The sequence below is a fragment of the Dipodomys merriami genome, unplaced genomic scaffold, assembly GCF_024711535.1.
Source record: "Dipodomys merriami isolate MVZ:Mamm:240054 unplaced genomic scaffold, mDipMer1.0.p SCAF_42, whole genome shotgun sequence".
NCBI lineage: Eukaryota > Metazoa > Chordata > Mammalia > Rodentia > Heteromyidae > Dipodomys > Dipodomys merriami.
In genome coordinates, this window is record NW_027205826.1 from 4,431,043 (window position 1) to 4,458,444 (window position 27,402).

A 27,402-nucleotide genomic window follows, 5' to 3' on the forward strand; every position below is an offset into this window, starting at 1 on the left:
ACACACACACACACACACACACACACACACACACACACACACACACACAAACACGTAAGCCAAGCTGAATGTTGATAGCTAGGTCACACCTGTAATCCTAACTACTGGAGAGGCTGAGATCGGAGGGTCATAGTTCAAAGCCAGTGGGGACAGGAAAGTCCATGAGACTCTTATTTCCAGTTAACCACCAAAGTCAGAAGTGGAGCTGTGGCTCAAATGGTAGAAAGTGCAAGCCTTGAGCAAAAAAGCTCAGGGACAGCACCCGGGCCCTGAGTTCAAGTCCCATGACCAGCAGATATACACACACACACAGTTTGTAAATGGATGTTCACAGCAACATTACTCATAATATCCAAAACGTGGATAAATGAAATATTGTACATCAACATAATGAAATAATAATCACCCACAAAAATGAATGTACCTTTAAAATATTATGCTAGGAGCCGGGCACCACTGGCTCCCACCTGTAAATCCTATCTACTCAGAAGGGTAAGATTTGAGAATAATAGTTCAAAGTCAGCCTGGGAAGGAAAGTCTGTGAGATTCTCATCTCCACTAAACTACCACAATAGCAGAAGTAGGGCTGTGGCTCAAGTGGTAGAGTGCTAGCCAGAGTGCTTTCCTGTATGTGTATTAGTGTGTGTGTATGTCTGTGTGTGTGTGTGTGTGTGTACACACACACATATGTGTTTTTGTATATATGCGCTCCACTAATAGGAGAGCCCACAAGCCATGTTTCCAGTGTTCAAGAGGCTACAACTTTGGTTTCCTTGGTCATTCCCAGTACTAGGTAATTAGTTTATGAAATCCTTTTTATTTTCATTTTTCCTGCTCAGGCTGGCTTCAAACCGCAAAGTCATGTCTTTTGACAGTTCTGATTTAACTATCTTTAGATTATCATAAATTCCCATCTAGGATCTATTATAGCGTAGCTTTCTGAATATTCATATAATGACATCTTCAAGTGCTTTTTTTTTTTTTTAACAAGATGCAGTCTAGAAAGACATAGATGCTTTCTAAAAACAAGCAAGTTTCCCGGTAATTTAAAATAGCTTTAAAGTACTAGAACATTGTGTCTGCCTTTCCAGTTTCTCTATAAAGAATAGCAAGTGCAAACCGAATATTGGTCTACTGAGGCCAATATTTTTTGGGATGGCTTTGTCATTTTCTACTTTTTAGTATTTTTTTTTGGCAGTCCTGGGGCTTGAACTCAAAGCCTGGGTACTGTCCCTGAGCCTCTCTGTGCTCAAGGCTGGCACTCTACCACTTGAGCCACATCACCACTTCTGGGTTTTTTTTTTTTTTTTTATGTGGTACTGAGGAATTGAACCCAGGGCTTCATGCATGCTAGGCAAGCACTCTACCGCTAAACCACATTCCCAGCCCCCTTTTTAGTATTTTTGAGGGGTGGAGGGTTGAGACAGGGTCTCACTATGTAGCCCAAGCTAGACTCCAGTCTCAGTCTCCAGTGTACTGGGATTATAGGTGTGCACTACTACACTCACAATATTCGTTTTTCTCCTCTTCCCCATCTTCCTTCCCCCTTCTCTTTCTTTTAATGCTGGAAATGAAACCCAAGGCAATTGCTCTATCACTAAGCTATATCCCCACCCACCTCAATATTTTTTTTAATGCTGGTTCTGGACCTTGAACTCAGAGCCTGGACACTGTCCTTGAGCTTTTTCACTCAAGGCTGACAATCTACCACTTGAGGTGCATCTTCACTTCCAGCTTTTTGGTGGTTAATTGGAGATAAGACTCTCAACTTCCCTGCCTAGGCTGGCTTCAAACTGCGATTCTTAGATTCCAGCCTCCCAAGTAGCTAGGATTACAGGCATGAGCCACTGACACCCAGCCAGGAACAAGATTTTTAATCTATACAATTTCTTAGATATAATGCTCCAGATACATACCATTCCCCATTATTCTTTCAGGGGCATACGTCCATTTGAGAATTTGTAGTATACTGAGCTTCATTAACTTGATGGCAAATTAATGTCAGCTTCCCTTTGGCTGTGGAAATCAACAGTTGTTCCTGGAGAGAACAGATGAAATTCACAAGCAACGACCCCTGGCTTTGAGCTAGTTCTGCCACTGACTGTCTGTTTGGGTGGCATTTACAAATCTTCTGGGTATCAATATCCACATCTATGAAATCAAGACAGCAGGAGAAAATAAATAACTAATCCATGGGTTGGAGGCATGGCTCAGTCGGTAGAGTGTCAGCCAATGAGGGAAGGCATTAGTTTAAGAGTTTGAATGCTGGGCTGGGAAGGTGGCTCAGTGGTAGAGCGCTAGCCTTGAGCTGAAGAGCTGAGGAACATCGCCCATGGTCTGGGGGGCAGTAAGGGGGAGAACGGCAAGATGTACCTTGAAAGAGCACTACAAGGCTAAAACCATTGCCAGCGTGTCTACACTGTGCTTCGCATGGTGGTCTTCTGCGCATCTCCTCCACCAAAGCAGCGCCTTGCTAAGTAAATGTCCACTCGGACAAATACATCACTGTAATGAGATGTTTATGCCTTTAGAAATAAATTGGCCTCATCACACTCTAAATTACCTCCTCTCCATGCTAAATCATAATCCTAAACTGTTGTACAAAAATACCTAATGAGGACCTCATTTCAAAAATTAAAACTAATGAAGGGGTAAGGGAGAAAGTCAGTGTTAAGCTTATGAATGTAATTGAGGGTTTCAGTGCTACACCCCAATACCTACTGCTTTCTGTAAGGCAAGCAACACAGACCGGTATTTTGTGATTGATGTTTCCTGGAAAAGTCAGGGGTTTCAGGAAAAAGGGAAAGGCAGGAGGGCCTGATAATCTCATCTGCCACCGAGCTCCAAGGCGTGGCTCCCACACTACATCACAAGAGCGCCAGATGCTGTGGACTCACACCTGTCATCCTAGCCACCCAGGAGGCTGAGATCTGAGGATCATAATTTGAAGCCAGCCCAGCAGGAAAGTCTATGAGACTCTTACTTCCAATTAACCAGCATAAAGCTGGATGTGGAGCTGTATGTAGCTCAAGTGGCAGAACACCAGCCAGCCTTGGGTAAAAAAGCCAAATGAGAATTGGGGCTCTGAGTTCAAGCCTGAGTACCAGCAGAGACAGACAGAGAGAATAAGGTTAGTTGTGATGGCTCTTTCCTATAATCCTAACGACTCGAGGTAGAAGATCTTGATTCAAGGCTGGTCTAGGCAAAAAAAAAAAAAAAAAAAAAAAACCAAGAGACTCTCATCTCAACCAATAAAATGCTGGGCATGGTGATACACACCTGCCATCCCAGCTACACGGGAAGTATAAATAGGAGGATCATGGTCCAAGCTGGCATACATATATATGAGACCCTATGGGAAAAGTAACTGAAGCAAAAGGGGGCATGCCTACCAAGTTATGAGGCCCTGAGTTCAAACCCTAGTACTGCCAAAAAAGAAAGCAAGAAAATGATTGTAAGTGGCAAGTGAGTACAGAATGACTCATTTGTACTACTCTATCCAGGAAAGCTTAAACCTACAGGGATCTATATTTTCATTACATATTATATATATTTTATTGCATTATATCCACACATGAAGAATGCCTATCCACTGATAGGGGCCTGTTTAAAAAGACATCTTGTGTTTAAATAAAGCAGACCTCGGCTATAATAAGAATCCCATTAGACAAAGGAGGGCTATTTTTAGGAAGACTCCAGTTACACTAAACAAGGGAAGGACAGCTAAGTAAAATGAGCTCAAGCTTTTCCTTATGTTACTCGAGGAAATTGGCATGTCGTTGCTTGAAGAGGAAAAAAAAAAGGTCTATAAATAAAATGGGAAGGGGGAAGGAATGTGTCAAAAATAACAAACCCCATTAAAGCACAAAATCTAGTGCAGAAGAGTGGTGTGTGTGATTCTAAGCCCCTGGCCTTCACAAAACACCAACAACTTTACAAGGCACAGACACCTGTTCAACCATCATTTCAGCCCATCTATTTTCAACGGGAACCTCGACGCCCAGGCCAGAGGCCCACCTCTATGGCAACGTAAACACGAGGGATTTCTAGTCCCTGCAGGGCTGGAAATAAACTAAGACGTGAGCATGTCTTCCTATCACACAGACCCACTGGACAAGGGCAGGGATCCTGGACGAGGTTTTCCCACGGGCCATTTAGAGAGAAGACTCCAAAATGGTGATTTGTCCCAGTGGATGTCCCTACATTCAAAGCAATGAGTCAAAGGCCAGGCACCCATGGCTCACCCCTGTAATCCTAGCTACTCAGGAGACAGATCTGAGGATCGTGGTTCAAAGCTAACCCTGGCAGAAAAGTCCAAGAGACTAATTTCCAATTAACCCCCCCAATGGCCAAAAGTGGAGCTGTGGCTCAAGTTGTAGAGTACTATCCTTGAGCCTAAACACCTAAGGGACACTGAGTACTCAGGTCCTGAGTCCAAGGCCCGGTATCAGTGTTCTCTCTCTCTCTCTCTCTCTCTCTCTCTCTCTCTCTCTCTCTCTCTCTCTCTCTCTCTCTCTCTCTCTCTCTCTCTCTCTCTCTCTCTCTCTCTCTCTCTCTCTCTCTCTCTCTCTCTCTCTCTCTCTCTCTCTCTCTCTCTCTCTCTCTCTCTCTCTCTCTCTCTCTCTCTCACTCAAAGGTATTTCGGCTCAGCTGGGCAAGGCGGGAGGTAATGGAGCCTGAACTCAGCATCAGCCACTTACGAGGCAATTGCTCCAGCATTTGAGTGACACGTCCAACAACTACTGCACCCCTTTTGACCTCTGCAGTGCTGGTAACACGACCCAGGCCTAGTAGGCAAAGTGAGCTAAGACAGAAGCAGAAACCTAGAAAGACAGTTTTTCCTAAATCAAAGAGATCATGGTTAGCACACAGCGAGAACTCAGCTCATTGGGCACTGTTCCTTAGCTTTTTTGCTCAAGGTTGGCGCTCTACCACTCCAGCCATCATTCTACTTCCAAGGACTCAGATTCTCTACATCCCAATCCACTTTCCTCCATGGAGATCACTCCCAGGTACTCTGGCTCAGGAATATACAAGTGAAAGGTGTTTCAGTAAATCAGAGAATGAAGGAGCTGGGAAGGTGGCTCAGAGGCAGAGCGCTTGCCTTGCATACATGAGGCCCTGGGTTCGATTCCTCAGCACCACATAAGCAGAAAAAGCTGGGAGTAGCGCTGTGGCTCAAGTGGTAGAAAGCTAGCCTTGAGCTGAAGAGCTGAGGGACAGCGCCCAGGCCCATGACTAACTAACAACAACAAATCAGAGAATGAAGAAACATGAAAACAACACATATTGCATTGGAAAGTGGACTTCCGGTGGGAAGGGGGCAGTGACAGGACTTGTCAACTTTGTGTGTGTTGGACTCACAATCTGAAAAGAAGGAAGCACATCACCGTGCTCAGCTGTGAGCCACACCCACAGGCGCGGCTGAGAGTGATGGGCAAAGCCTCATGTCTGTTTCCCAGTGCACAGACCTACCCCAGCCTGAGCTCCTGAGAAACACCCAGGGCAGATAGATCCTCAGCCCAGCAGCGACCAGAGATGCCTGGACTCCCACACTGAGCCAGCCAGCAGTTCATGAGCCCTGAAAACAGCTTCACCTCTTAATTCTCCTTTTCCTTTCTTTATTTCCTTCCCCTCCTTCCTCCCTCCCTCTCCCCCTCCCTTCCTGTGTCTGTCCTAGGGTTCGAACTCAGGGCCTGAACACTGTCCCTAAGATTTTGTGCTCACTGGGCGCCAGTGACTCATACATGTAATCCTCGCTACTCAGGAGGCCAAGATCTGAGGATCACAGATCAAAGCCAGCCAGGGCAGAAAAGTAAGTGAGACTCTTATCTCCAGGAAACCAAGAGTGGTGCTGTGGCTCAAAGTGATAGAGAAGGTATGCAGGCCCTGAGTTCAAGTCTTAGAACCAACAACAACAACAAAAGATTTTATGTTCAAGGCTAGCACTCTATCACCTGAGTCACAGCTCCACTTCCGGCTCTTTTAGTAGGTAAATGAATACGAGTCTCATGGGCATTTCTGCCCAGGCTAGCTTGGAACCATGATCCTCAGGTCTCACTCAGCCTCCCGAGTAGCAGGCATGAGCCACCAGTGCCCAGCTTTTTACTTAGTTCTTATTTTGTTCCAGGAGAGACCCGCTGGAAGTCCCTAGGCCAGCTCCTTGTCCAGGGCTACAGCAGAGGTGGTGGGCCTGGCCAGCCTGAGGAGGACACTCATCAGATGAAAAATGGATGAATGCATCATGAGGTTTCTGTGAAGAGGATTCAGCTGCTTTTGATTGCAGAACAAGTACTGAAGCCAGCGGCTTCACCTGTCATCCTAGCAACTCAGGAGGCTGAGATCTAAGGATTGCAGTTCAAAGCCAGCCAGGGCAGGAAAGTCCATGAGATTCTTATTTCCAATGAACCACCTGAAAAGCAGAAGTGGCGCTGTGGCTTAAAGTGGTAGAGAGTTCGCCTGGAGCTGAAGAGCTCAGGGACAGTGCCCAGGCCCAGGTTTGAACCCCACGACTGACAAAATAAAATGAAATTACAAATGCAGCATGAAGCCGGGCGCTGGTGGCTCACGCCTGTAATCCTAGCTACTCAGGAGGCTGAGATCTGAGGATCGCGGTTCAAAGCCAGCCCGGGTAGGAGAGACCGTGAGACTCCTATCTCCAATAAACCACCAGAAAACCGGAAGTGGCGCTGTAGCTCAAGTGGTAGAGTGCTCGCCTTGAGCTGAAGAGCTGAGGGACAGCGCCCAGGCCCAGAGTTCAAGCCCCACGACCGACAAAAAAAAAAAAAAAATGCAGCATGAGATATTATGTTGAAAATGAGCTGTATAGCTTGTGGGTGAGGATAGGAGGGGTGAAAAATGGAAGATAGTGAGGGAAAGGGTGGCAGTGTCCAAAAAGAAACATACTCATTACCTGACTTCTGTAACTGTAACCCCTCTGTACATCACCCTTAGAATAATAAAAAAATTAAACATTTTTAAAAATTAAAAATAAATAAAATGCAGTGGGCACCTGTGGCTCATGCCTATAGTCCTAGCTAACCTGAGGATTCAGGGTTCAAAGCCAGCCCAGGCAGGAAAGTCCATGAGAACATTAACTCTAGTTAACTCCCTTAGAAAGATGTTAGTGGAACTACTGCTCACTTTAGAGTGCTAGCACTGAGTAAAAAAAAAAGCTAACTATAAGGACCTAGGCCTTGAGTTCAAGTATAAGCACTAAGTAACAAGCCCTGAGTTCAAGCCCCAGTGCCCAAAACAAAAAAAAAGTGATCTGTAGACATAAACCATGTTAAGAGAATCTAGCATGTTGAACTGAAACCATCTTTGTACAACCACTTAAAGATAACTTTATTAAGGAAGGAAGGAAGGAAGGAAGGGAGGGAGGGAAGACACTGGTGGCTCAAGTCTGTAAGCCCTCGATACTCAGGAAGTTGAGATCTGAGGATCACAGTTCGAAGCCAAACCAGGCTGGAAAGTCTATGAGACTCTTATCTCCAATTAACCACAAAAAACTGGAAGTAAGCGGGCGCTGGTGGCTCATACCTGTAATCCTAGCTACTCGGGAAGTTGAGATCTGAGGAGCACAGTTCAAAGCCAGCCCAGGCAGGAAAGTCAGTGAGACTCTTATCTCCAATAAACCACCAGAAAACCAAAAGTGGTGCTGTGGCTCAAGTGGTAGAGCGCTCGAGGAGTTCAAGCCCCATGACTGATCAAAAAGAAAAAAAAAGCTGGAAGTAGAGTTGTGGTTCAAGTGGTAGGACACTAGCCTTGAGCAAAGAAGCTGAGGGACAGCATCCAGGCCCCAAGTTCAAGCCCCAAGACAGGTATAGAAAGAGGGAAAGAAAAGAAAACGGATGAGAGAAAGAGAGAGAGAAAGGAAAGAAGAAAGGAAAGGAGGAAGGAGGGAAGGGAGGAAGGAGAAAGGGAGGAAGAAAAGAAAGACAAAGAGAGACTGGAGTCCACAAAGACAATGGAAAAGAGCCTGAGCACTTTTGTAAATAATGGCTCATTTTACACACACTTGACCTTCCAGAAGTGTTTTTTCTTGAAAAGGTTTAAGGGGATTATTCTATTTGGAAAGCTAATAGCCTAATATTATTTAAGGAGCAGGGGTGCTAAGCTCTCTTTCAGTCACATCGTGGCAAGAAACCATGTCTGTCTATCTGCATCCATGTCATCTCACCCAAATCCATCATTACACTCAGCTAAACCCAAGTTGCCATCACACGCAATCCAAAAGAGACGTCCACTGATACGGTCATCTAAGGAGTTTGCATTTGGACATGGCGCCTTCTTACAGGGGGAAAAACAGCCATCCAAAACAAAAAAAAATCACACAAAATTAAATTAAATTTAAAAAAAAAATCAGCATTTGAGCAGGGTGCCAGTGGCTCACACCTGTAACCCTAGCTACTCAGGAGGCTGAGATCTGATGATAGTGGTTCAAAGCCAGCCCAGGCAAGAAAGTCCATGAGATTCTTATCTCCAATGAACTACCAGAAAACCAGAAGTGGAGCTGTGGCTCAAATGGTAGAACGCTAGCCTTGAGCTGAAGAGCTGAGGAACAGCACCCAGGCCCAGAGTTCAAGCCCCACGACCAACAAAAAAGAAAATCAGCACAATGGGGGGGGAGGGGGGAGGCTGGGAAGTGATGTGAAGGGTAAACAAAGGAGGAGGCTGCAGTGCTTGGTAAGAAATGTACGCATTACCCTGCCCATGCAATTGTAACCCCTCTGTACAGTATGTTCACAAATAAAATAAAATTTAAAAAAAAAAAAGAAAAAGAAAATCAGCACAAATCAGAGCCTTCAGTCCACCAGGGTTCAGTCTCCATCTTGCAAGGTATAACTTCTTCCCAGATGACTAAATGCAATTCAAGCTACCCAACTCTTCATCCTCAGATGCGGGAGGATTAAGTAACCACATTTTGTATCTGTCTCATTGATACTATTTTCACAGCATTTTTAAATATTAAGAAAAGCACTCTTGGCAGATGCTGGCTACTTGCACTTGAAATCCTAGCTACTCAGGAAGCAGAGATCTAGAGGACTGCCGTTCAAAGCCAACCCAGGAAGAAAAAAAAAGTCTGTGAGACTCCCATCTCCAAAATAACAAAAAGCTGGGCTTGGTGGTGTGGCTCAAGTGGAAGAGCACCAGCCTTGCAAGCAGAAGGCTGTGAGTTTAAGTTCAGTACTTACCAAACAACAACAAAGACAGCCACCATGAATATTTGTGAAGGCTCCTTAGATCCTTTAAAATCATAGTAGCTATACGACATTAGCACTATATCACTATCATCAACAACATTTGAGCTTCAGACTCAAAATGTTCCTGATAGAGGGTCATGTCACTCTGCACTAACCAGAGCACTTACACATTCCAGACGTGTCCACGGAGTGAAGCACATATATAATTCCCTACTGATGGCCCCTGCCTTTAAGTAAACCATCTGTCCAAACTGAGTGTGGCGATGCATTCCTGTAGTCCCAGCTATGGAGGAGGCCAAAGTGAGAGGATTTCTTGAACCTATGAATTTGAGTCAGGCCAGCCTGGGCAACATAGCAAGAATGCATCTCAAAACAAAAACAAGATGAGTGCCAGTGATTCACACCTTTAATCTTTGCTACTCAGGAGGCTGAGATCTGGGGGACCGAGGTTCAAGACCTACCCTTGCAGAAAAGTTCCCTAGACTCTATCACTTTATCTCTAAATAGAATAGGGGGTGGGGGGGGAATGTTGGAAGGAGGGGAGGGGAGAAAGGGTGGAGGTGGGGCCTGCCCCTGGGTACAAGAGCCTGGGACATGGCTCAAGTGGTAGAGCTCTTGCCACGAAAGGCTTAATTCAAATCCCATTTCCACCAAAACTCACTGAATAAATAAAAATCCAAATTTCTGGTTAGTGAGTTGAAAGCTTCTATTTGTAGAAATCACTAAGAGAATTGGCAAGAATGAAAATGTTACAAAGTTAATGGATAAATAAGCCATCATACTGACTTACAGGATTTCTTCTCCCAAGTTAAACATTTATACAATTCTAAGATAATAAAGTAATATTTTAACTGTACTGTTACTCAAAAGAGAGATCAATTAATGTCTTATTTCCACCCTGTACAAGAATCAACCTTACTTCAAATCACACACTCCATCTACCAGCCTGCTCTCCTCCCAAAAGCTTCTTGAAGCCGATTTCCTGAGTCTTCTGAACCAGACATACTTTTTCTGTCTGCTGACAGCACAGAAGCTGTACTGAATTAAACCTGCCAAGTACTCCAACTATTGCTGAAAAGCTAAGTGGCGCATGCGGCCCTGGGTTCAAGTCCCAGCAGCAGCACAAAAAAGAAGGGAAAAACATAAGATTTTTGTCCCCACTGTATAACTCTCATACCACACCCACCCAATCCACCAGATACATCACTTAGAATAGTACACTTTGGGAAGGGAATGTGGCTTACTGGTAGAGTGTTTGCCTAGCATGTATGAGGCCCTAGGTTCAATTCCTCAGTACCACATCAACAAAAAGTAAACAACATTAATAAAAATAAAAGGAAAATTATTTTTAAACAACAAAAAGGAAAAGAAAAAAATAAGAATAGTACATTTTTATCCTTTTTGTTTGTTTGGTTGGTTTTTGTGCTGGTAGTAGGCTTTGAAGTCAGGGTCTCATTTCTTCAACTTGACTTTTTTTGCTTAAAACCGGTGCTCTACCACTTGAGCCACACTTCTACTTCTGGTTTGTTTGGGGGGGAGGGGAGAGTTGCTGGTTAATTGTAGCTAAGAGTCTCACAGACTTTGAATTGTGATCCTCAGATCTCAGCCTCCTGAGCAGCTACATTTACAGATATGAGCCATGGGTGCCCGGCTCATTTAGATTATGTTGAATGCCTTCCAATTTGCTTACTGTATATGAAGAGTTTTAAATTCCCAACTAAATGTAACAAAGGCACTGCGTCTCATCTGTTCCCTCCCGGTATTTTCAGACACTTAATTCTGAGTCACCTAGGGAGGCTCTAGAACGAACTTCTAAGCTGACACCCCTGGAAACCAAAGGTTCTGAACACCATTCAAAGGGATAATTCCCATGAGCGCTGGGGTGGTTCTCATTTTAGAGCACAAATTACAAAAGTTCTTTTCACAAAGGAATATGATTCACCAATTAAAGTCAAATAGAGGAATGACACTTAAAGGTTTAATTCCGAGGTAAACAGGATAGATCATCATTCTTTTCTTACTGGGACCTAAGAACTAGACAAAAAAAAGTCACAGTGACTCCATCTCCAAAATAATTAGCAAAATGCTGGACTGGTGGTATGGCTCAAGTGGGAAAGTATCAGCTGAGCAAGCAAACTGAGCAAGCACAAAGCCCTGAGTTTAAACCTCTGTTATAGGTCTGGGGATGTGGCTTAGTGGTAGAGGGCTTGCCTTGTATGCATGAAGCCCTGGGTTGGATTCTCAGTACTAGATAAACAGAAAAAGCCGCAAGTGGCACTGTGCTCAAGTGGTAGATGCTAGCCTTGAGCAAAAGAAGCTCAGGGACAGCGCCCAGGCCCTGAGCTCAAGCTCCAAGACAGGCACCACAAAAAAATAAATAAGTAAACACCTGTAATAGGACTCTTATAAAGACTAGAGGAAATAAATCACAACAAACGCAATTTCTCTCTTTCCCCTCTTTGCATATGGAAAGTGATATAAAATCTGAAAACTTTTAAATTTAGAAACCAAATTTTAACACTCATACTTTCCAAACAGAGCCTTTCATGTGATGTCTGGCTGAGGTATATAGAGCTGGCATAAAGACAACATTACTGGAATGGAGGCATGGCTTAGTGGTACAGTATCTGCCTAGGAAGCACAAGGTCCACAGTTCTAAACCCAAGCACCACCAAACACACAAAACTGAACCCAGGTCACGCTCAGCCAAGGTCTTGTTCCATAGAAAACTGCCCAGCTCATCACTGTGCAATCAAGACAGCCCAGACAGGAGACGGCCACAATTTATATGACATGCAAAGACAGAGATGCTTAACATAAGCAGCCTTCTGGGCATCATTTTTCCAAAGACAAAAGATAAATGAAACTTTGCTGGTTTAAGAATAAATAGCCAGGGCTGGGAAGGTGGCTCAGTGGTAGAGCGCTTGCCTTGCATGCCTGAGGCCCTGGGTTCAATTCCTCAGCACCACATAAGCAAAAATAAAAAAAGAATAAATAGCCAGACATGGTGGGACACACTATCATCCCAGTATTCGGCAGACTAAGGCAGGAGGACCAGTTGGGAGTTGGAGATCAGCACAGGCTACATCATGACACCCTGTCTCAAAACTAAAAAAAGAATCCAGGCACCAGTGGCTCACGCCTGTCATCCTAGCTACTCTGGAGGCTGAGATTTGAGGATCATGGTTCAAAGCCAGCCAGGGCAGGCAAGTCTGTGACACTCTTATCTCCAATTAACCACCAGAAAACTGGAAGTGGTGCTGTGGCTCAAGTGGTAGAACGCTCGCCTTGAGTGAAAAAGCTAAGGGACAGCACCTAAGCCATGAATTCAAGCCCTAGTACCAGCACGCGTGCGCGCACACACACACACACACACACACACACACACACACACACACACACACACACTACATAAAACTTAAATAAAAGCAAATAAATTTAAAAAATTCAAACAGACTCAGTGCATGTAAACAATAGTAGCATCCAAATTAATTGTTAAATTTTCTTTCTTTTTTTTTTGCTGACAGTATTGGGGCTTGAACTCAGGCCCTCCCAGTTACTAGGCAGGTGCTCTACCACTTGAGCCAAAGTTCTAGTCTATATTTTTGCCAGTCCTGGGGCTTGAACTCAGGGCCTGGGCACTGTTCCTTAGATTCTTTTGCGCAAGGCTAGGGCTCTACCACTTGAGTCATGGCGCCACTTCCAGCCTTTTCTGTGTACGTGGTGCTGAGAAATCAAACCCAAGGCTTCATGCATGCTAGGCAAGCACTCCATCACTAAGCCACACTCCTAGCCCTAAATTTTCTTTTAGATAATCAGAGATAAGTTATTTTTTGGTATTAAAAAAACCACACAGAAGCACCTGGATCTGGCCCTCATATAAATATTATAATCAGAGTAGAATCATGTGGGCACACACATGTCCGGGTGACACAGGCGGGAGAGCAATCTTGGAGATGAGCTGCGTCTATTAAGTGTTTAAACAACATTATTATAGGTTCTTAACAAATTACATTTGTTTGGCCACTCTTACTTCTTTGGATGATTCAGTCTGGGAAAGGAAACAACACCCTACGGAGAATCAGATGCTGGAAGAAAGGATGGTGATTTTTCTTTGCTTGAGAACAACAGGAGTTCTAGAAGGTCATGCTTCACTTAAAATTAAAAAGAGCAGGGGGCTGGGGGCTTAGCCCAGCGGAAGGGCGCCCGCCCAGCGCGCGCAAGGCCCTGGGTTCGGTCCTTAGCCCTGGCCCTGGAAAAAAAAAAAGCTACAAAAATTAAAAAGAGCAAACAGCTGAGCGCCGGTGGCTCAGGCCTGTCATCTCAGGAGGCTGAGATCTGAGGATCACAGTTCAAAGTCAGCTGGAGCAGGAAAAACTGAGAGACTCTTATCTCCAATGAACCACCAAAAAACCGGAAGTAGAGCTGTGGCTCAGGCACTAGAGCACTTAACTAATCTAAGAGATAACACCCAGGCCTGAGTTCAAGTCTGAGTACCAGTACAAAAATTGATTAATTACTTAATTAATTGAGAGAAGAGGGAGGAAGGACAGGAGGACAGAAGGAGAAAAAACAGAAGGGGAGAAGAAGAGAAGGAAGTCATTAGGTAGATTTGATCAAGAACTTTCCGTGGCCAGGTGGTTAGCTTGGAGGCGCTTTAAGTGCAGGGTGCTAATGTGCCAAGGATGAGTCACTCTAATACTTGATGTCAAAATCTCCTGTGCACTCTGACTCCTGTGTTTCTAAGTCAACAAACAGCACTGCATGAGGTTGCTCGGGCGGTTGGCCAGGAAGGGGGGGAGGGTCCCCCAGAATCCACACTGCCTTAGGAAAGGCAAGGCAGTGTAGGCAGTGTGTCCTGGCTGCACCGTTTCCCTCCAGCCAGATGCCATCCTCACAGGTCCACCCAGCATCGTGGAGTGTGATTTTATCATCCTACCAGAGGTGAAGGAAACATGGACTGAGTGTAAACAGCCAATTCACCCTCTTTAGAATAAAGCTCCAGAAGGGGAAAGGGCGGGATGGGCCCTGGTGGCTCACGCCAGTAATCCTAGCTACTCAGCAGGCTGAGATCTGAGGATTGTGGTTCAAAGCCAGCCTGGGCAGTAAAGTCTGTGAGACTCTTATCTCCAGAAAACTGGAAGTGGTGCTGTAGCTCAAGTGGTAGAGTGCTAGCCTTGAGCTGAGGGACAGCACCCAGGCCCAGTCAAGCCCCACGACCAGCGGAGGAGGGGCAGGAGGAGGAGGAGAAGGAAAAGGAGGAGGAGCAAAGGACCCTAGCCAAGCATAGGTATACATAAGGACCCACTTCTCATCCCTGGACATCTCCCCAGTGCGAATTCTACCATCCATCTATCCCATGGACAAACTAAGCAGAGAGGGGGTGTGTGTGTGCGTGTGTGTGTGTGTGTGTGTGTGTGTGTGTGTCAGAGAGAGAGAGAGAGAGAGAGAGAGAGAGAGAGAGAGAGAGAGAGAGAGAGAGAGAGAGAGAGAGAGAGATTGAGGGTATTCAGCTTTTTTTTCCTCAAGGCTTGTATTCTACCACTTAAACTCACATCCAATTCTGACTTTTCTGTGGTTTAAATTGGAGATAGGAATCTCACAGATGTTTCTGTCTGGATTGGTTTCGAACCATGATCTCCAGATCATGATTCCTCTTGGGTAACTAGAATTACAGGCATGAGCCACTGGCACCCAGCAACATTTTAATTGACTCCTAATTACAAATCAGAAAAGCCAGGGGGGTAATCATGTATGCCTATGATCCTAGCACCTGGGAGGCTGGGATGGAGGACTGCAAATTGGAGGCCAGCCTGGGCTATATAGCAAGATCCTGTCTCAAAACCAATAATAATAATAATAATAATAATTCTAACTCAGTACTGTCAGTGGCTTTCTCTGCTACCTAAATAACTCTACGATCATCTCTATTAAATGTTTTTAAAGCTTGTCCAGTGCCCTCCGCCCTGTGAGCACCACAGGAGGAGAGATTGTGACTGCCTTATTTGTGGCTCCATCCCTAGGACAAGTACCCAGCAAGAAGTCAAGAAAATATCTGTGACGCTGGTACCACGGCTCACTCCTATAATTCTAGCTTACGCAGGAGGCTGAGATCTGAGGATTGTGGTTTAAGGGCATGGAAGTCTGTGAGGCTACTTCCAATTAGCCACCAAAAAGAAGTAGAACTGTGACTCAATTGGTAGAGCACTAGCCTTGAGTGAGAAAGTTCAAGGACAGCCCCCAGACCACAAGTTCAAGCCCCAGGATCAGCACACAAGCACGCACGTGTGCACACATACACAAAGTATATGTAAAATGTGTATTTTCAAGATGATCAAATACCAACCTGGAACTTCCCTTTATTTATTTTTTGGGGGTGGGTCAGTCTATGGGGCTTGAACTCTGGGCCTGAGCGCTGGCCCTGAGCTTTTCAGTTCAAAGTGAGCATTCTACCACTTGAGCCACAGCACCACTTCCGGTTTTCTGGTGGTTTATTGGAGATAAAGAGTCTTACAAAGTTTCCTGCCCAGGCTCGCTTTGAACCACAATCCTCAGATCTCAACCTCCTGAGTAGCTAGGATTATAGGCATGAGCCACTGGTGCTGGGCTTCAGCTAATCTTATGGTTGGTCTGGCAGAAGGACACACACACACACACACACACACACTAGCATATAGATAATCCTCTTCACTTGGGCATGGTGGGCCTGGTCTAAGCAGGTAAACCCCTTTTGAGAACAAATCTAGAAGTCAGAGATGACCAACCAGAGGGATTTAAGATGGCAGAAACTTCCCTATTGGCCTATTGGCCTTGAAAGAAGAAAATGTCATGTGGTAGAAAAAACTACTTAGTCAGGAACAGCAGGTGATTTACAGAAGTGAATTTCTAATTGATTGCTGAAGAGAAAGTAGGAACTCTCGTCCTATACCTGCAAGGAACTGAATTCTGCCAGGAATCATGCGAGCTTGGAAGATGACTCTTTGCTCCACACCCACACTTCTTACAGAAACTGGGAAATGATAAATGGTGTTGTTCCAAGACACTTAGTTTCTGATAATTTGTTCCATAGTAAAAGAAAAACGAATATACTCCTCTGGGAACGAGAAGAAAACAGCCACATTACATGAACTCTTTGGAATGACTGACCTCAATCCTCTCAGTGTCAGTGTGCTAAGGAACTGTGTGTGTGTGTGTGAACATGCATGTGCATGCACACATGTACCAGAACTGGGGCTTGAACTCAGTGCTCTCTGTTCTTCCTTAGCTCTTTCATTCAAGCTGGCCCTCTACCACCAAGCCACACCTCCACTTCCAGCCTTTTGCTGGTTAACCAGAGATAAAGAGTTCCTTGGAATTTTTCTAGCTGGGTTGGCTTGGAACCCTAATCCTCAGATCTCAGCCTCCTGAGAAGCTAAAATTGTAGGTATAAGCCACAAGTGCTGGGCTCTAAAGTGAAGGTTTTATAGTACAAATAGTAAAGTTGTCGGGCACTGGTGGTTCACACCTGTAATCTTAGCTACTCAAGAGGCTGAGAACTGAGGATCGCAGTTTGAAACCAGCCCAGGCAGAAAAGTTTATGAGACTCTTATCTCCAATAAACTACTTAGAAAAAGCCAGAAGTGGCACTGTGGCTCAAACGATAGAGCATTAGCTATGAGCACAAAGAGGCTCAGGGACAGCCCTGAATCCAAGCTCCAGAACCCACCAAAAAAAAAAAAAAATTTTGCCAGGTGCCGTTGGCTCACGCCTGTAATCCTAGCTACTTAGGAGGGCTGAGATCTGAAGATCACGGTTCAAAGCCAGCCCAGGCAAGAAAGTCCATGAGACTCTTATCTCCAATAAACCACTAGAAAATCAGAAGTGGCGCTGTGGCTCAAGTGGTAGAGCACTAGCCTTGAGCTGAAGAGTTGAGGGGACAGTGTTCAGGCCCAGAGTTCAAGCTCCACAACCAACAACAACAACAAAAAGTTTCCAAGATAAATTTCTCAAAGAATTTTACATTTTCTCCAATTGATGCTGCTGTAAAATAATTTATAATCCCCTGAAGTGTGTGGGAGGGGGGGAGGGGTTCATTTGTCTTGTAACTACCAAAAAAACTCCACTTGGAAATCCCATAAAATACCCGATTTCCAGCCGGCAGGGTGGGGAAGGAGGCTGACTCCGGAAGTGAGTCTGTTCCTCTCCCAGTGTGCTAGTCTGCTGAGTTCAGCTGACTGGCAGAGCTCAGTCCTTCCCCAGAGCAGAGACAGGGAGCCATCCAGATCGCAAAAGGCTTTGCTGAGGTCCGCCGAAACCATGCAGACCTCCACGCAACAGACAACAGGCCAAAGCCCACCCAGGACCTGAGGCCACAGAAAAACACCGGGACAGGCTGAGACCTTTATAGTATGAACTCACACCCACACACCCCACACATATATTTGCATGCATGCATACATGTGTATTCATACATGCATGCACATATGTGTGAACATATATATGCCTCTGTGTATATGTGTGTGTGAACATGTGCATGTGCATACAAACACCAGTACTGGGGCTTGAAATCAAGGCCTGAAAACTGTTAGCTTTTTTGCTCAAGGCAAGTGCTCTACCACTAGAGCCACAGCTTCAGTTCTAGCTTTTTGCTGGTTAACTGGCAATCAGAGTCTCACACTTTCCTGCCTGGCCTGGCTTTAAACCTTGATCCTTAGATCTCAGTCTCCTGACTAGCTAGGATTACAGATGTGAGCCACCAGTGCCCAGTTTACATAATAAAATATATATCTAGGGCTAGGAAGGTGGCTCAGTGGTAGAGCGCTTGCCTTGCATGCCTGAGGCCCTGGGTTCGATTCCTCAGCACCACATAAGCAAAAAGAAAAAAACCGGAAGTGGTGCTGTGGCTCAAGTGGTACAGTGCTAGCCTTAAGCTGAAGAGCTGAGGGACAGCGCCCAGGCCCAGAGTTCAGGCACCACGACCGAACCAAAATAAATAAATAAATAAATAAATAAAATATATATTTAATATTTATTTATTATGTGTTGTTTATATAATTACATAGTATATATAAAACTATGTGTATATATCATATATAAATGTATACATATGTGTATATATAAAATATACATAAGTAATATGTATATATAAAATATACATATATAAAATATATGTACTATGTAATTATATATTGTATATTATGTCATATATGATATGTATTATACTATATAAGCATTATATAGTGTATATATCTGTATAGACATATATATTTAAATCACTAGGATTTTTTGGTGGGGGAGGTCTGGTCGTGGGGCCTAAACTCTGGGCCTGGGCGCTGTCCCTCAGTTCTTCAGCTCAAGACTAGTGCTCTACCACTTGAGCCACAGCACCACTTCCGGCTTTTTTCTTTTTTGCTTATGTGGTGCTAAGGAATCGAACCAAGGGCCTCATGCATGCAAGGCAAGCGCTCTACCACTGAGCCACCTTCCCAGCCCCTTAAATCACTAAGATTATAGCTCAGTGGTGGAATGTTTGCTTAGCATGTACCAGCCTTTGAGTCTCATTCCACAAAAAAAATAAAATAGAATGCTGAACTAAATTCCCAGTGAGTTCAAGGCCAGACTGTGCTACAAATTGAGACTCCACCTCAAGACAAAGCAAACACAAAAAGCGAATGGATATTCTTTATGACCCTTGCCACACCACACACTTCCCAGGGCAGGGTGGATCCTGGGCTGAGTGCTGGGATGAGAAGCAACTCATTAACATTTTACAAACTGCCCACTGGCTGTGTAGCTTCGCTGGTAGAGCACCTGCTTAGTATCTGTAAGGCCCTGGGTTCCATCCTCAGCAGCAAAAATATAAATGAGTAAATAAATAACCAAAAAATAAAGACTGCCTACAAAACAGTGGTCTCATCAGGTGCTGGTGGCTGAAGTCTGTAATCCTATATAGGCTTGGCTCTAGGAGGCTGAGATCTGAGGATCAGAGTTGGGTCCGTGTAAGACTCTTATGGCCAATTAAACACCAGAAAACCAGAAGGGGAGCTGTGGCTTAAAGTGGTAGAGTGCTCTTTAATAAACTGAAATCATACAGTCAAAAAAAAAAAAAAAGTGGTAGAGTGCTAGCCTTGAGCAAAAGAGTTCAGGGACAGATTCGGGCCCAGAGTTCAAGCCCCAGGACGCCCCCCCCCAAAAAAAATTAAATCACTTTTTGTTAAAATGTGAATAATATCTGTTCAGCCTGGGGTTTGAACTCTGAGCTTAGCCTCGGCTCTCTTACTATCCCCAACAGCAAAATAAATAACCCAAATTGGGTGACAGTGGCTCACACCTATAACTGTAGGTCTCAGAAAGCTGAGATGGGGCAGGATCAAGGTTGGAGATGAACCTGAGCAGAAAAGTCCAAAAGACTTCATCTTGAAAATAACTGCATAGCAAAAAGCTGGTCTGGAGGCATGGCTCAAGCGGTAGGGTTTTGTGAAGGATGGGTCTTTTTTTTCTTTCTTTCTTTCTTTCTTAAGACCCAGTCAGTGCCTGTTTCAGGTAACAGGCATGAAACTCAAGTGCTAGGGAAAACATAGCCGCCTTCAGGCACAAAGTCAACAACCCCAGCTGGCAGAGGGCAGCATCTGCTCCTGTGGCCAGTTCCATTAGCGATGAAAAGGTTTGCACTGTCCATTAACATGCCCTCCTCTTCCTGTGAAGTCACTCTCAACGGAGAGCGGAGAGGGAAGAGGGGAGAGGGGAAGGAGAAGATGGAAGGGGGGAGAGGAGGTGGGGAGAGGGAGGAGGGGGGAGGGGAGAGGAGAGAGAGCTGGGAATTACACAAACAAAACTACCCAGAAATCAAATTAATGAAGCTCACCTGGCTCCCTATCCAAGAAGCCAGGCTAACCAGAAAATTAAAAACCAAAGACAGCCAAGGCACCTGTGGCTCGTGCCTGTAATCCTAGCTACTTAGGAGGCTGAGATGTGAGGATTTCGGTTCGAAGCCAGTCCGGAAAGTCCATGAGACTGTTATGTTCAATTAACTACCAAAAAACCTGGAAGTAGAGTTGTGGTTCAAATGATAGTGGGCTAGCCTTGAACACAAAAGCTCAGAGGGGGAGCCCAGACCCTGAGTTCAAGCCCCAGCACCAACACACAAAGATAACCACCACTGAAACGCAACAGTCAGAAGAACAGTGGTCATTCTGGAAAAGAACATCTTCCAAAGTATGTTTCTGAGGAGCCCTAGAGAAGCAGATTAATCCCCAAAAAAGCCTTAGTCAGCCTACCCAAGAGCATCAGCTCATAGGAAAAACCCAACGTGAAACTTCAAAACCACTTTCCTGCCCCAATGTCTGCCCTGCCACGCTTGCTGATTGCAGAAACTTGACGCCACACAGGCACAACTGCGCATGCGGGCCTGTCCATTCATGGTATCCCAGGGCCGCAGCCCACATCCTGCTCTCAGAAATGTCTGCAAGGGCTGAGAACATGGGTGCTTGCCTAGCATGCACCAAGCCCTGGGATCGATTCCTCAGTACCCTATAAACAAAAAGAGCCAGAGGTGGCGCTGTGGCTCAAGTGGTAGAGTGCTATCCTTGAGCAAAAAGAAGCTCAGGGACAGTGCCCAGGTCCTGAGTTCAAGCCCCAGGACTGGCCAAAATAAAATGTCTGCAACTCTCCAGGGGATCCAAAGGGGCCCAGATAAAGTACTTGGGGCTATCTGCCAGGGGAAAGAACAAAGTACTATTCTGTGGGGGGGGGGGTTGTTTTTTGCTTTTTTGCCTTTCTCTTTCTTCTTAAAGGCAGAGGCCAGTGTTTCTATTTTTCTTCCTTGTGTACCAAGTCCACAGAGACCTCAATAACCCCCTGAAAGTACACACATTCTTGTGACGGAGCTTTTTTTAAAGGCAATTGAAGTAAAAGATTCTTGCCTTAGATCTGCCTCATCTTACCTCATCTGTTGAGACATGCGGTCTCAAGAGAGGGTCTCACTATGTTGCGGGAGCTGGCCTCCAACTCACAATCTTCCGTCAGCTTCGTGAGTGCTGGGACTATAAGCATGTACCACTGCACAAAGCTAATCCTGAGTTCTGAGGCCACGCTTCCAATAGATTCTAACAGCAACTGTCCTACATGTCCCCTAGGTGGATACAAAGTCAGAGTTCCTAAGCTCTCCTCAGCTGGGAACTGACCAGCAAACCTGCTGTACACATAGGCTGGGACCCACAGGAAAGGATACCTTGGAGACCCCGCTGGTCCCCAGTAAAACTGCATTGTGCCAGGAAGCAAAAGACCTGGCTTCACCATAGAACCCCATCTCCTTGACTAAAAGGAGTAACTAAGCAACTGCGAGCTGAGCCTTCCATAAAACGAAATGGCTTAAGCCAGGCGCCTGTGGCTCATGCCTGTCATCCTAGCTACTCAGGAGACTGAGATCTGAAGATCATGGTTCAAAGCCAGCCCGGGCAGGAAAAGCCGTGAAACTCTTAGCTCCAATAACCCACCAGAAAACCGGAAGTGGTGCTGTGGCTCAAGTGGTAGAGTGCTAGCCTTGAACTGAAAAGCTGAGGGACAGCGCCCAGACCCAGAGTTCAAGCCCCACAACCAACATAAAATAATAATAATAATAATAACAATAATTTTTTTATTCTAAAGCTATTTGTTCCCATGCTAGGAATTGAACCCAAGGCCTCAAACATGGAAGACAAATGTTCTACCACTAAGCTACACCTACCTCCAGCCATGGAATGAATGTTTTAAATAACCTCTATCCCCATCACTCTGAGCTAAATGTAATTCAGCTTTATCTTCTTTAGGACCTACTTTAGTTTCCCTGGAACTACGGAACCGTTATGGATTAAAAATAAAGACAGAGGATGCTGGGCACCAGTGGCTCACACCTGTAATCCTAACCACTCAGGAGGTACAGACACGTAAGGATCAAGGTTCAAAGCCAGCCAGGGGAAGACAAATCTGCAAGACTTACTTCTAATTAACATCCCAAAAGTCAGAAACAGAGGTGTGGCTCAAGTGGTAGAGCAGCATCCTAAAGCAGAAAAGGATAAAAGCTAAGCAAGAGCATGAGGCCCTGAGTTTAAGCCCCAATGTTGCACGTCCCCACCCCAAGAAAATAAAGTTAGAGGAGTAGGGGACATATCTTGATGATAGAGCACTAGATTACAAGTCAGAGGCCCTGAATCCAAATCAAAGTGTCCCCCAATCAACCAACCAATCAATGGTGAAATAGTAGAAGGCAGCAATCCAAAGATGTTTGAATTCTTGCAACTAAAGGCCCTGACTTGAAATCCCAGTACCACACAGAAAAAAAATAAATAAGGGCTGGGAAGTTGGCTCAGTGGTAGAGTGCTTGCCTCTCATGCATAAGTTCCTGGATTCGATTCCTCAGCACCACATAAGCAGAAAAAGCTGGAAGTGGCGCTGTGGCTCAAGTGGTAGGGTGCTAGCCTTGAACTCAAGAGCTGAGGGACAGCGCCCAGACCCAGAGTTCAAGCCACACAACCGACAAAAAATAAATAAATAAGTAAATAATACAAACACAACTAGAGGAACAGGAGATCCCTTTAACAATTGCAAGGTTTCTATTTCTTCTGGTAGTTGATAGTTCTTTTTCTACAAAGGGGATTTTCTTTGTCCTGGATTAACAGGGACTGACAGCAAAAAGCTGAATCAGGAAACACAAATCATGACTCCACCAGCCACCACCTCCCCCTCACCCCCCCAAGTCCAGTCACTAATCATGAGGCCTGGATCCTGTTACTTAACCTTTCGGCACCTCCAAATGCTCACCTGCAAAATATGGATGGTAAGACACTAGGCCCCCTAAGGCCAGTCTCCAGTGTGTGTGTGGGGGGGGGGCAGGGGAGTAGATCCAGCCAGGGACACTGTCTATACCCAAACACTGGAATTTGCTTCATTTGCAAAAACTCTGCTACTAATTAACTGTGGCCATTAAATAGAAACAGGTTCCAGAAGCTCCCTGAGGGTTGAATCGGGTCCAAAGTGAAGGCAGAGTTGAATCAAAACCTCCCAGTCAGCATCATCTCCCTAGACATTAGACTGCTTCTCAGAGTGGAGGATTCAGGCAGAAGAGGTGGGGTGGAGATGGGGGAAGGCGAGCATCCATGACTAGTTCAGAGTCTAGGGGTCTATGAGCTAGCACACTGGGCCTATTATCCGGTCTGGTGGATTTTAATTTTCCCTTCTCCTCTCCTCTCGGGTCCTGGGGCTCATGAGCCTGGGCGCTGTCCTGAGCTCTTTTTGCTCAATGCTAACTCTCTACCACTTGAGCCAATGCTCCACTTGCCACTCATTGGAGGTTAACCGGAGATGAGAGTATCAGACTTTCTTCCCTGGGCTGGTGGGGAATCATGATCCACAGATCCTGGTCTCCTGAGTAGCTAGGATTACAGGCAGCAGCCATCAAGCATCCGGCTGGTGGATTTGAATAGCTTGAAACGTCTTATCTATTTACCCCATTGCAGAAAACACCAGAATGTGACCTCCCAGAAACTGAATCATGTTTATTTTAGTCCAAGTGAATTAAATAATTTATAATTATACATCATCCTACAGGTGGAAGGTGATTTCACTGATTTCAATTAACAAAGGGCCTCCACCTATACCACTCAAATGTAATTACTTCACTGGCTACTTCAGGGTTGGGGGGAGAGGGAAGGAGGGAGAGAAGGGTGGCCAGGGAGAAGGGGGGAAGAAGTGGAGGAGAAAGAGGGGGGGTGGAAGGAGAAAGGGAGGGAGAGAGGAGGAGGAGGAGGAGGAGGAGGGGGGAGGAGAGGAGAGAGAGAGAGGAGGAGGAGGGAGAGGGAGAGATCTGAGCATTTAAGAAAGCCCAAGGAAAGAATCAACCTGAATAAAGAGATGTGATTGACAGAAGATTCTAGAACTGGCTTTTTTCCTCCTATCATTATATATTTTTTAGGGGGGAGGTGAATTTCACACAGTTTCAGATTGCAAACTCTTATCTAGACCCCCCCCAACACACACTCACACTCTCCCCCCTGGGTGGACCTGCTCCCAGGGGAGGGTGGGGGAGGGAGGGGGAAGGAGGGGTTAGGTCCCCCAAGCGAAAGGATCCCAGGGCCCCCAAATGCCAGCCAACCCCAAAGCTGGCTGGCGAGGCAGGTGCAGCTGGGACCCCCCTCTCCTCTCTTTTCTCTCTCCCGCAGCCCCGGTACCAGGCGGGGCCAGGTTTCGTCAACTCCAACCGGCTTTGATCTGGGCCGAGATGACCAACGCCCCCCACACACACCCGCATTCGACCCCGCCAAGCCCCCCACGGCCGTAGGGCAGAGCAACGGGCGGGTCACGGTCTGTGGGCCCCGGTGGGCCCCTCCCCACCGCGCCTCCGTGGGCTGCCCGCCCCCCAGCTGCACCGGGGCAGATCCAACCCGAAGCAGTCGGAAAATCGAACCCTCACCCCCATACACACACACACCCCAAAGAGGGGGGTGGGCGCCGGGCCTGAGCACCCCCGCGGGGCGTGGGGGGCCGCTCGGAGGGCGGCGGCGGCGGCGCCCGGGGTCCCCACGCGCCCCCCCCCGCCCCGTCCCGGCGGCGGGGCCCGGGTGCGGCGCTGCGTGCTGGGGCGCCCCCCGGTGGCCGCGCCGCCGCCCCGGGCTCCCCGCGGCCGAGCCAACGAGAACCCGCAGAAAGTTTCCGAACCGGGCGATCGGCACCGGCCGCAGCCGGGTGGGCCGGGCCGGGCCGGGCCGGGCGCGCGGGCGTGGCGCCCGGAGGAACGGCGACCGCGCCAGGTTGGGAACCCCCGCACCCCCCCCACACACACACACACTCCTCGGGGTTCCGACGGGGGCTCGGGCCTCCCGGCCGGCCGGCCTCCCAGCCGAGGGCGCGCAGATAAGGCCAGGCCCACGGCCAGGACGGGGCACCCCGCACCCCGGCTTCCGCGCGCGCGCCCCGGGGCGCTGGGCTCGGCTCGGTGCGTTCCCCCCTCCCGAGGAGGGGGGCGCCTCGGATCCTCCGGGTGCATGGTGGTTCCCCCCCACATCTGAGCCTGATGCCCTCCCCGCCCCCCTCCGGGAGCCCACCTGGAGTCCGCGCCCCACCCCACGCTCGCGGGGCTGCTGCGGCGCCCGCGGGAAGCCGCGGACCCCGAGGCTCCGGGCTGGGGCGGCCGGGACCCCGCGCCGCACGCGCGCGCACCCCAGGTTTTCCCGCCGCCCCCCGCCCCGTCCCCGCGGCGCCCCGGGAGCGGGCGAGGCCCGGCGCCTACCTCGTCCACGGTGAGCGGCATGCAGATCCGGTACTCCTTCAGCAGCATGGTGCGGCCGGACCCGAACCCGCGGCGGGCGTCCGGGGGGGGGGCCCGCACCGCGCCGCACCGCACCGCGTTCCGACAGCGCTCAGCTCCTCGCTTCCCCCGGCCCGCACCGCACCATGTCAAGCTCCAAGTCCGGGGGTTCGAGGCTCCTCGCGCGCCTCCTGCCTCGGCTCGGGGCCGATGCTCCCGGGAGCCGCGCGGGAGGCAAAGTCTGGCGGAGAAGGAGGGAGACCCGCGGCGGTAGGCGCGGCCGCAGATCAGGACATGCCCGGTAGCGGGCGAGGGAGGGGAGGGAGGAGGGGGAGGAGGGGGAGGGAGGGGAGGAGGGAGGAGGAAGGGGGAGGATTCCACAAATGAAAACAAACGCACGGAGTCGCCGCTCGCGCGCCTCGGGGAGCGGAGCGAGCCGGCGGCCGCCCCCCTGGCTCCTCGCCCGCGGGTCCCCCCCGCCTCGGCCCTCGATCCCGCGGACCGCGTCCGCGGCGGGGCCGGGGACGCCGACTTCCCAGACAAAGGGCCCGCCCGGCCCCCTCGCCCGGGCCCGGACGCCGGTTCCCCGCAGCGGCGCGTTGTTTTTCTGCAGGCTGGAGTCCCCGAGCGTCGGGAGCACAGGGGAAGCCGCCGAGGCCGCTCGCCGCCGCCCAGCGCGGGGCGCCGCGCCGGGCCGGGCCGGGCCGGGGGGCGGGCGCCGGCGCGGGGCTCCGGGGCCGGGATGGTGGGCGCGGGAGAAGCCGGCGGCAGCCGCGCGAGCGCCGCCCGGCTGACATCAGCGGCGGCCGCGGCGGGGAGGGCGGCCCCGGGCCGGCCAATGGGGACGAGGCGAAGACGGGGCCCGGTTTAAACGCCGCGGGCGGCGGGCCTCTGCCGGGCCGAGCGCGGGGGGCCTCCTTCCGGACCCCCTCGCACCCTCCGGATTTGTCTGCCGGGGCGCCCCCCCCCCGGGTCTGTCCCGTTTCCAGGATGCGCGAATATCCCTTGGCTGGGGCGGGGGGGGGGGGGGGGGACGGAGACAGGGACGGGACGATCCCCTCGGGGAAGGGAGGAGACCTGACCGCCCAGGGTCGAGAAGGGGACGGCGAAGGGCAGCCAGCAGCCAGGCCCAAAGAAGCCACCCGAGCACGGAAACGGGAGCGGGGGTGGGGGGGGGATGGCAATTCTAGCCACTCAGGAGACCTAAGGATCGAGGTTCGAAGCCGGCCTGGGCCGAAGATCCCCCAGGAAACTCACCCCCGATTACCCAGCAAGAAGCTGGAGGTGGGCGCTGTGGTTCAAGTGGTAGAGCGCCAACCTTGAGCAAAAACACTTAAGGAACAACGGGGCTCAGGCCCTGAGTCCAAGGCCCAGGATCCCCCCCAAAAAGAGAAGGGGGGCAGGAAAGAAAGAAAAAGGCAGGAACAAAGACAGAGAAGGGAGGGCGGGCAGGCCTGCACCGGATGTCCCGCTACCTCTTCTAGGCCGGCTGGAAGGCCTCTAAGAACAACAACAACAAAACAAAGAATAGGTTTTCATGTCAGCACTCCCAAGTTCAACAAGTCACAGTGAAATGTCAATGAAATGCCTGGAGTGCTGGTGTTTCATCCATATTAAACAGCTCCCTCGTTTTAACCACAAGAAGCACATTCTTCAGTTACTCAGGAAGCTGCATGCAACTTGCTGAAGTCTGGTTTTCATTTGTCTGGTTTGTGTGTTTTTTTTTTTTCTTTCTTGGAGCTTGTTTTTCTGAAAAGTTGCTGATGAAATAGCATCGGTTGCCTGTGTGCCAGTAACGTGGAAGCATCAGCTTTTAAGCATTATTCTCTGGAGACCTGCAGCTGCTCCTTGAAGCTTGCATTGGGAAATACAGATGTCTCAGTATTTCCAGGATTTAAAATTACCATTACTAAGTGATTATGAAGCCACTAACCAAAA

The 27,402-nt window shown here is 48.2% G+C and overlaps 1 protein-coding gene across 1 annotated transcript in view; it reads right to left on the reverse strand.

Annotated features, from left to right (window-relative positions):
- Positions 1-25,585, reverse strand: part of Pitpnc1 (phosphatidylinositol transfer protein cytoplasmic 1) — a 235,137-nt gene extending 209,552 nt beyond the window's left edge. The window contains exon 1 of the mRNA XM_069993118.1: positions 25,447-25,585. Coding sequence (XP_069849219.1) covers positions 25,447-25,494 — 48 coding nt within the window. The 5' untranslated portion in view covers positions 25,495-25,585. The remainder of the gene's footprint in view (positions 1-25,446) is intronic.
- Positions 25,586-27,402: the final 1,817 nt, after the last annotated feature.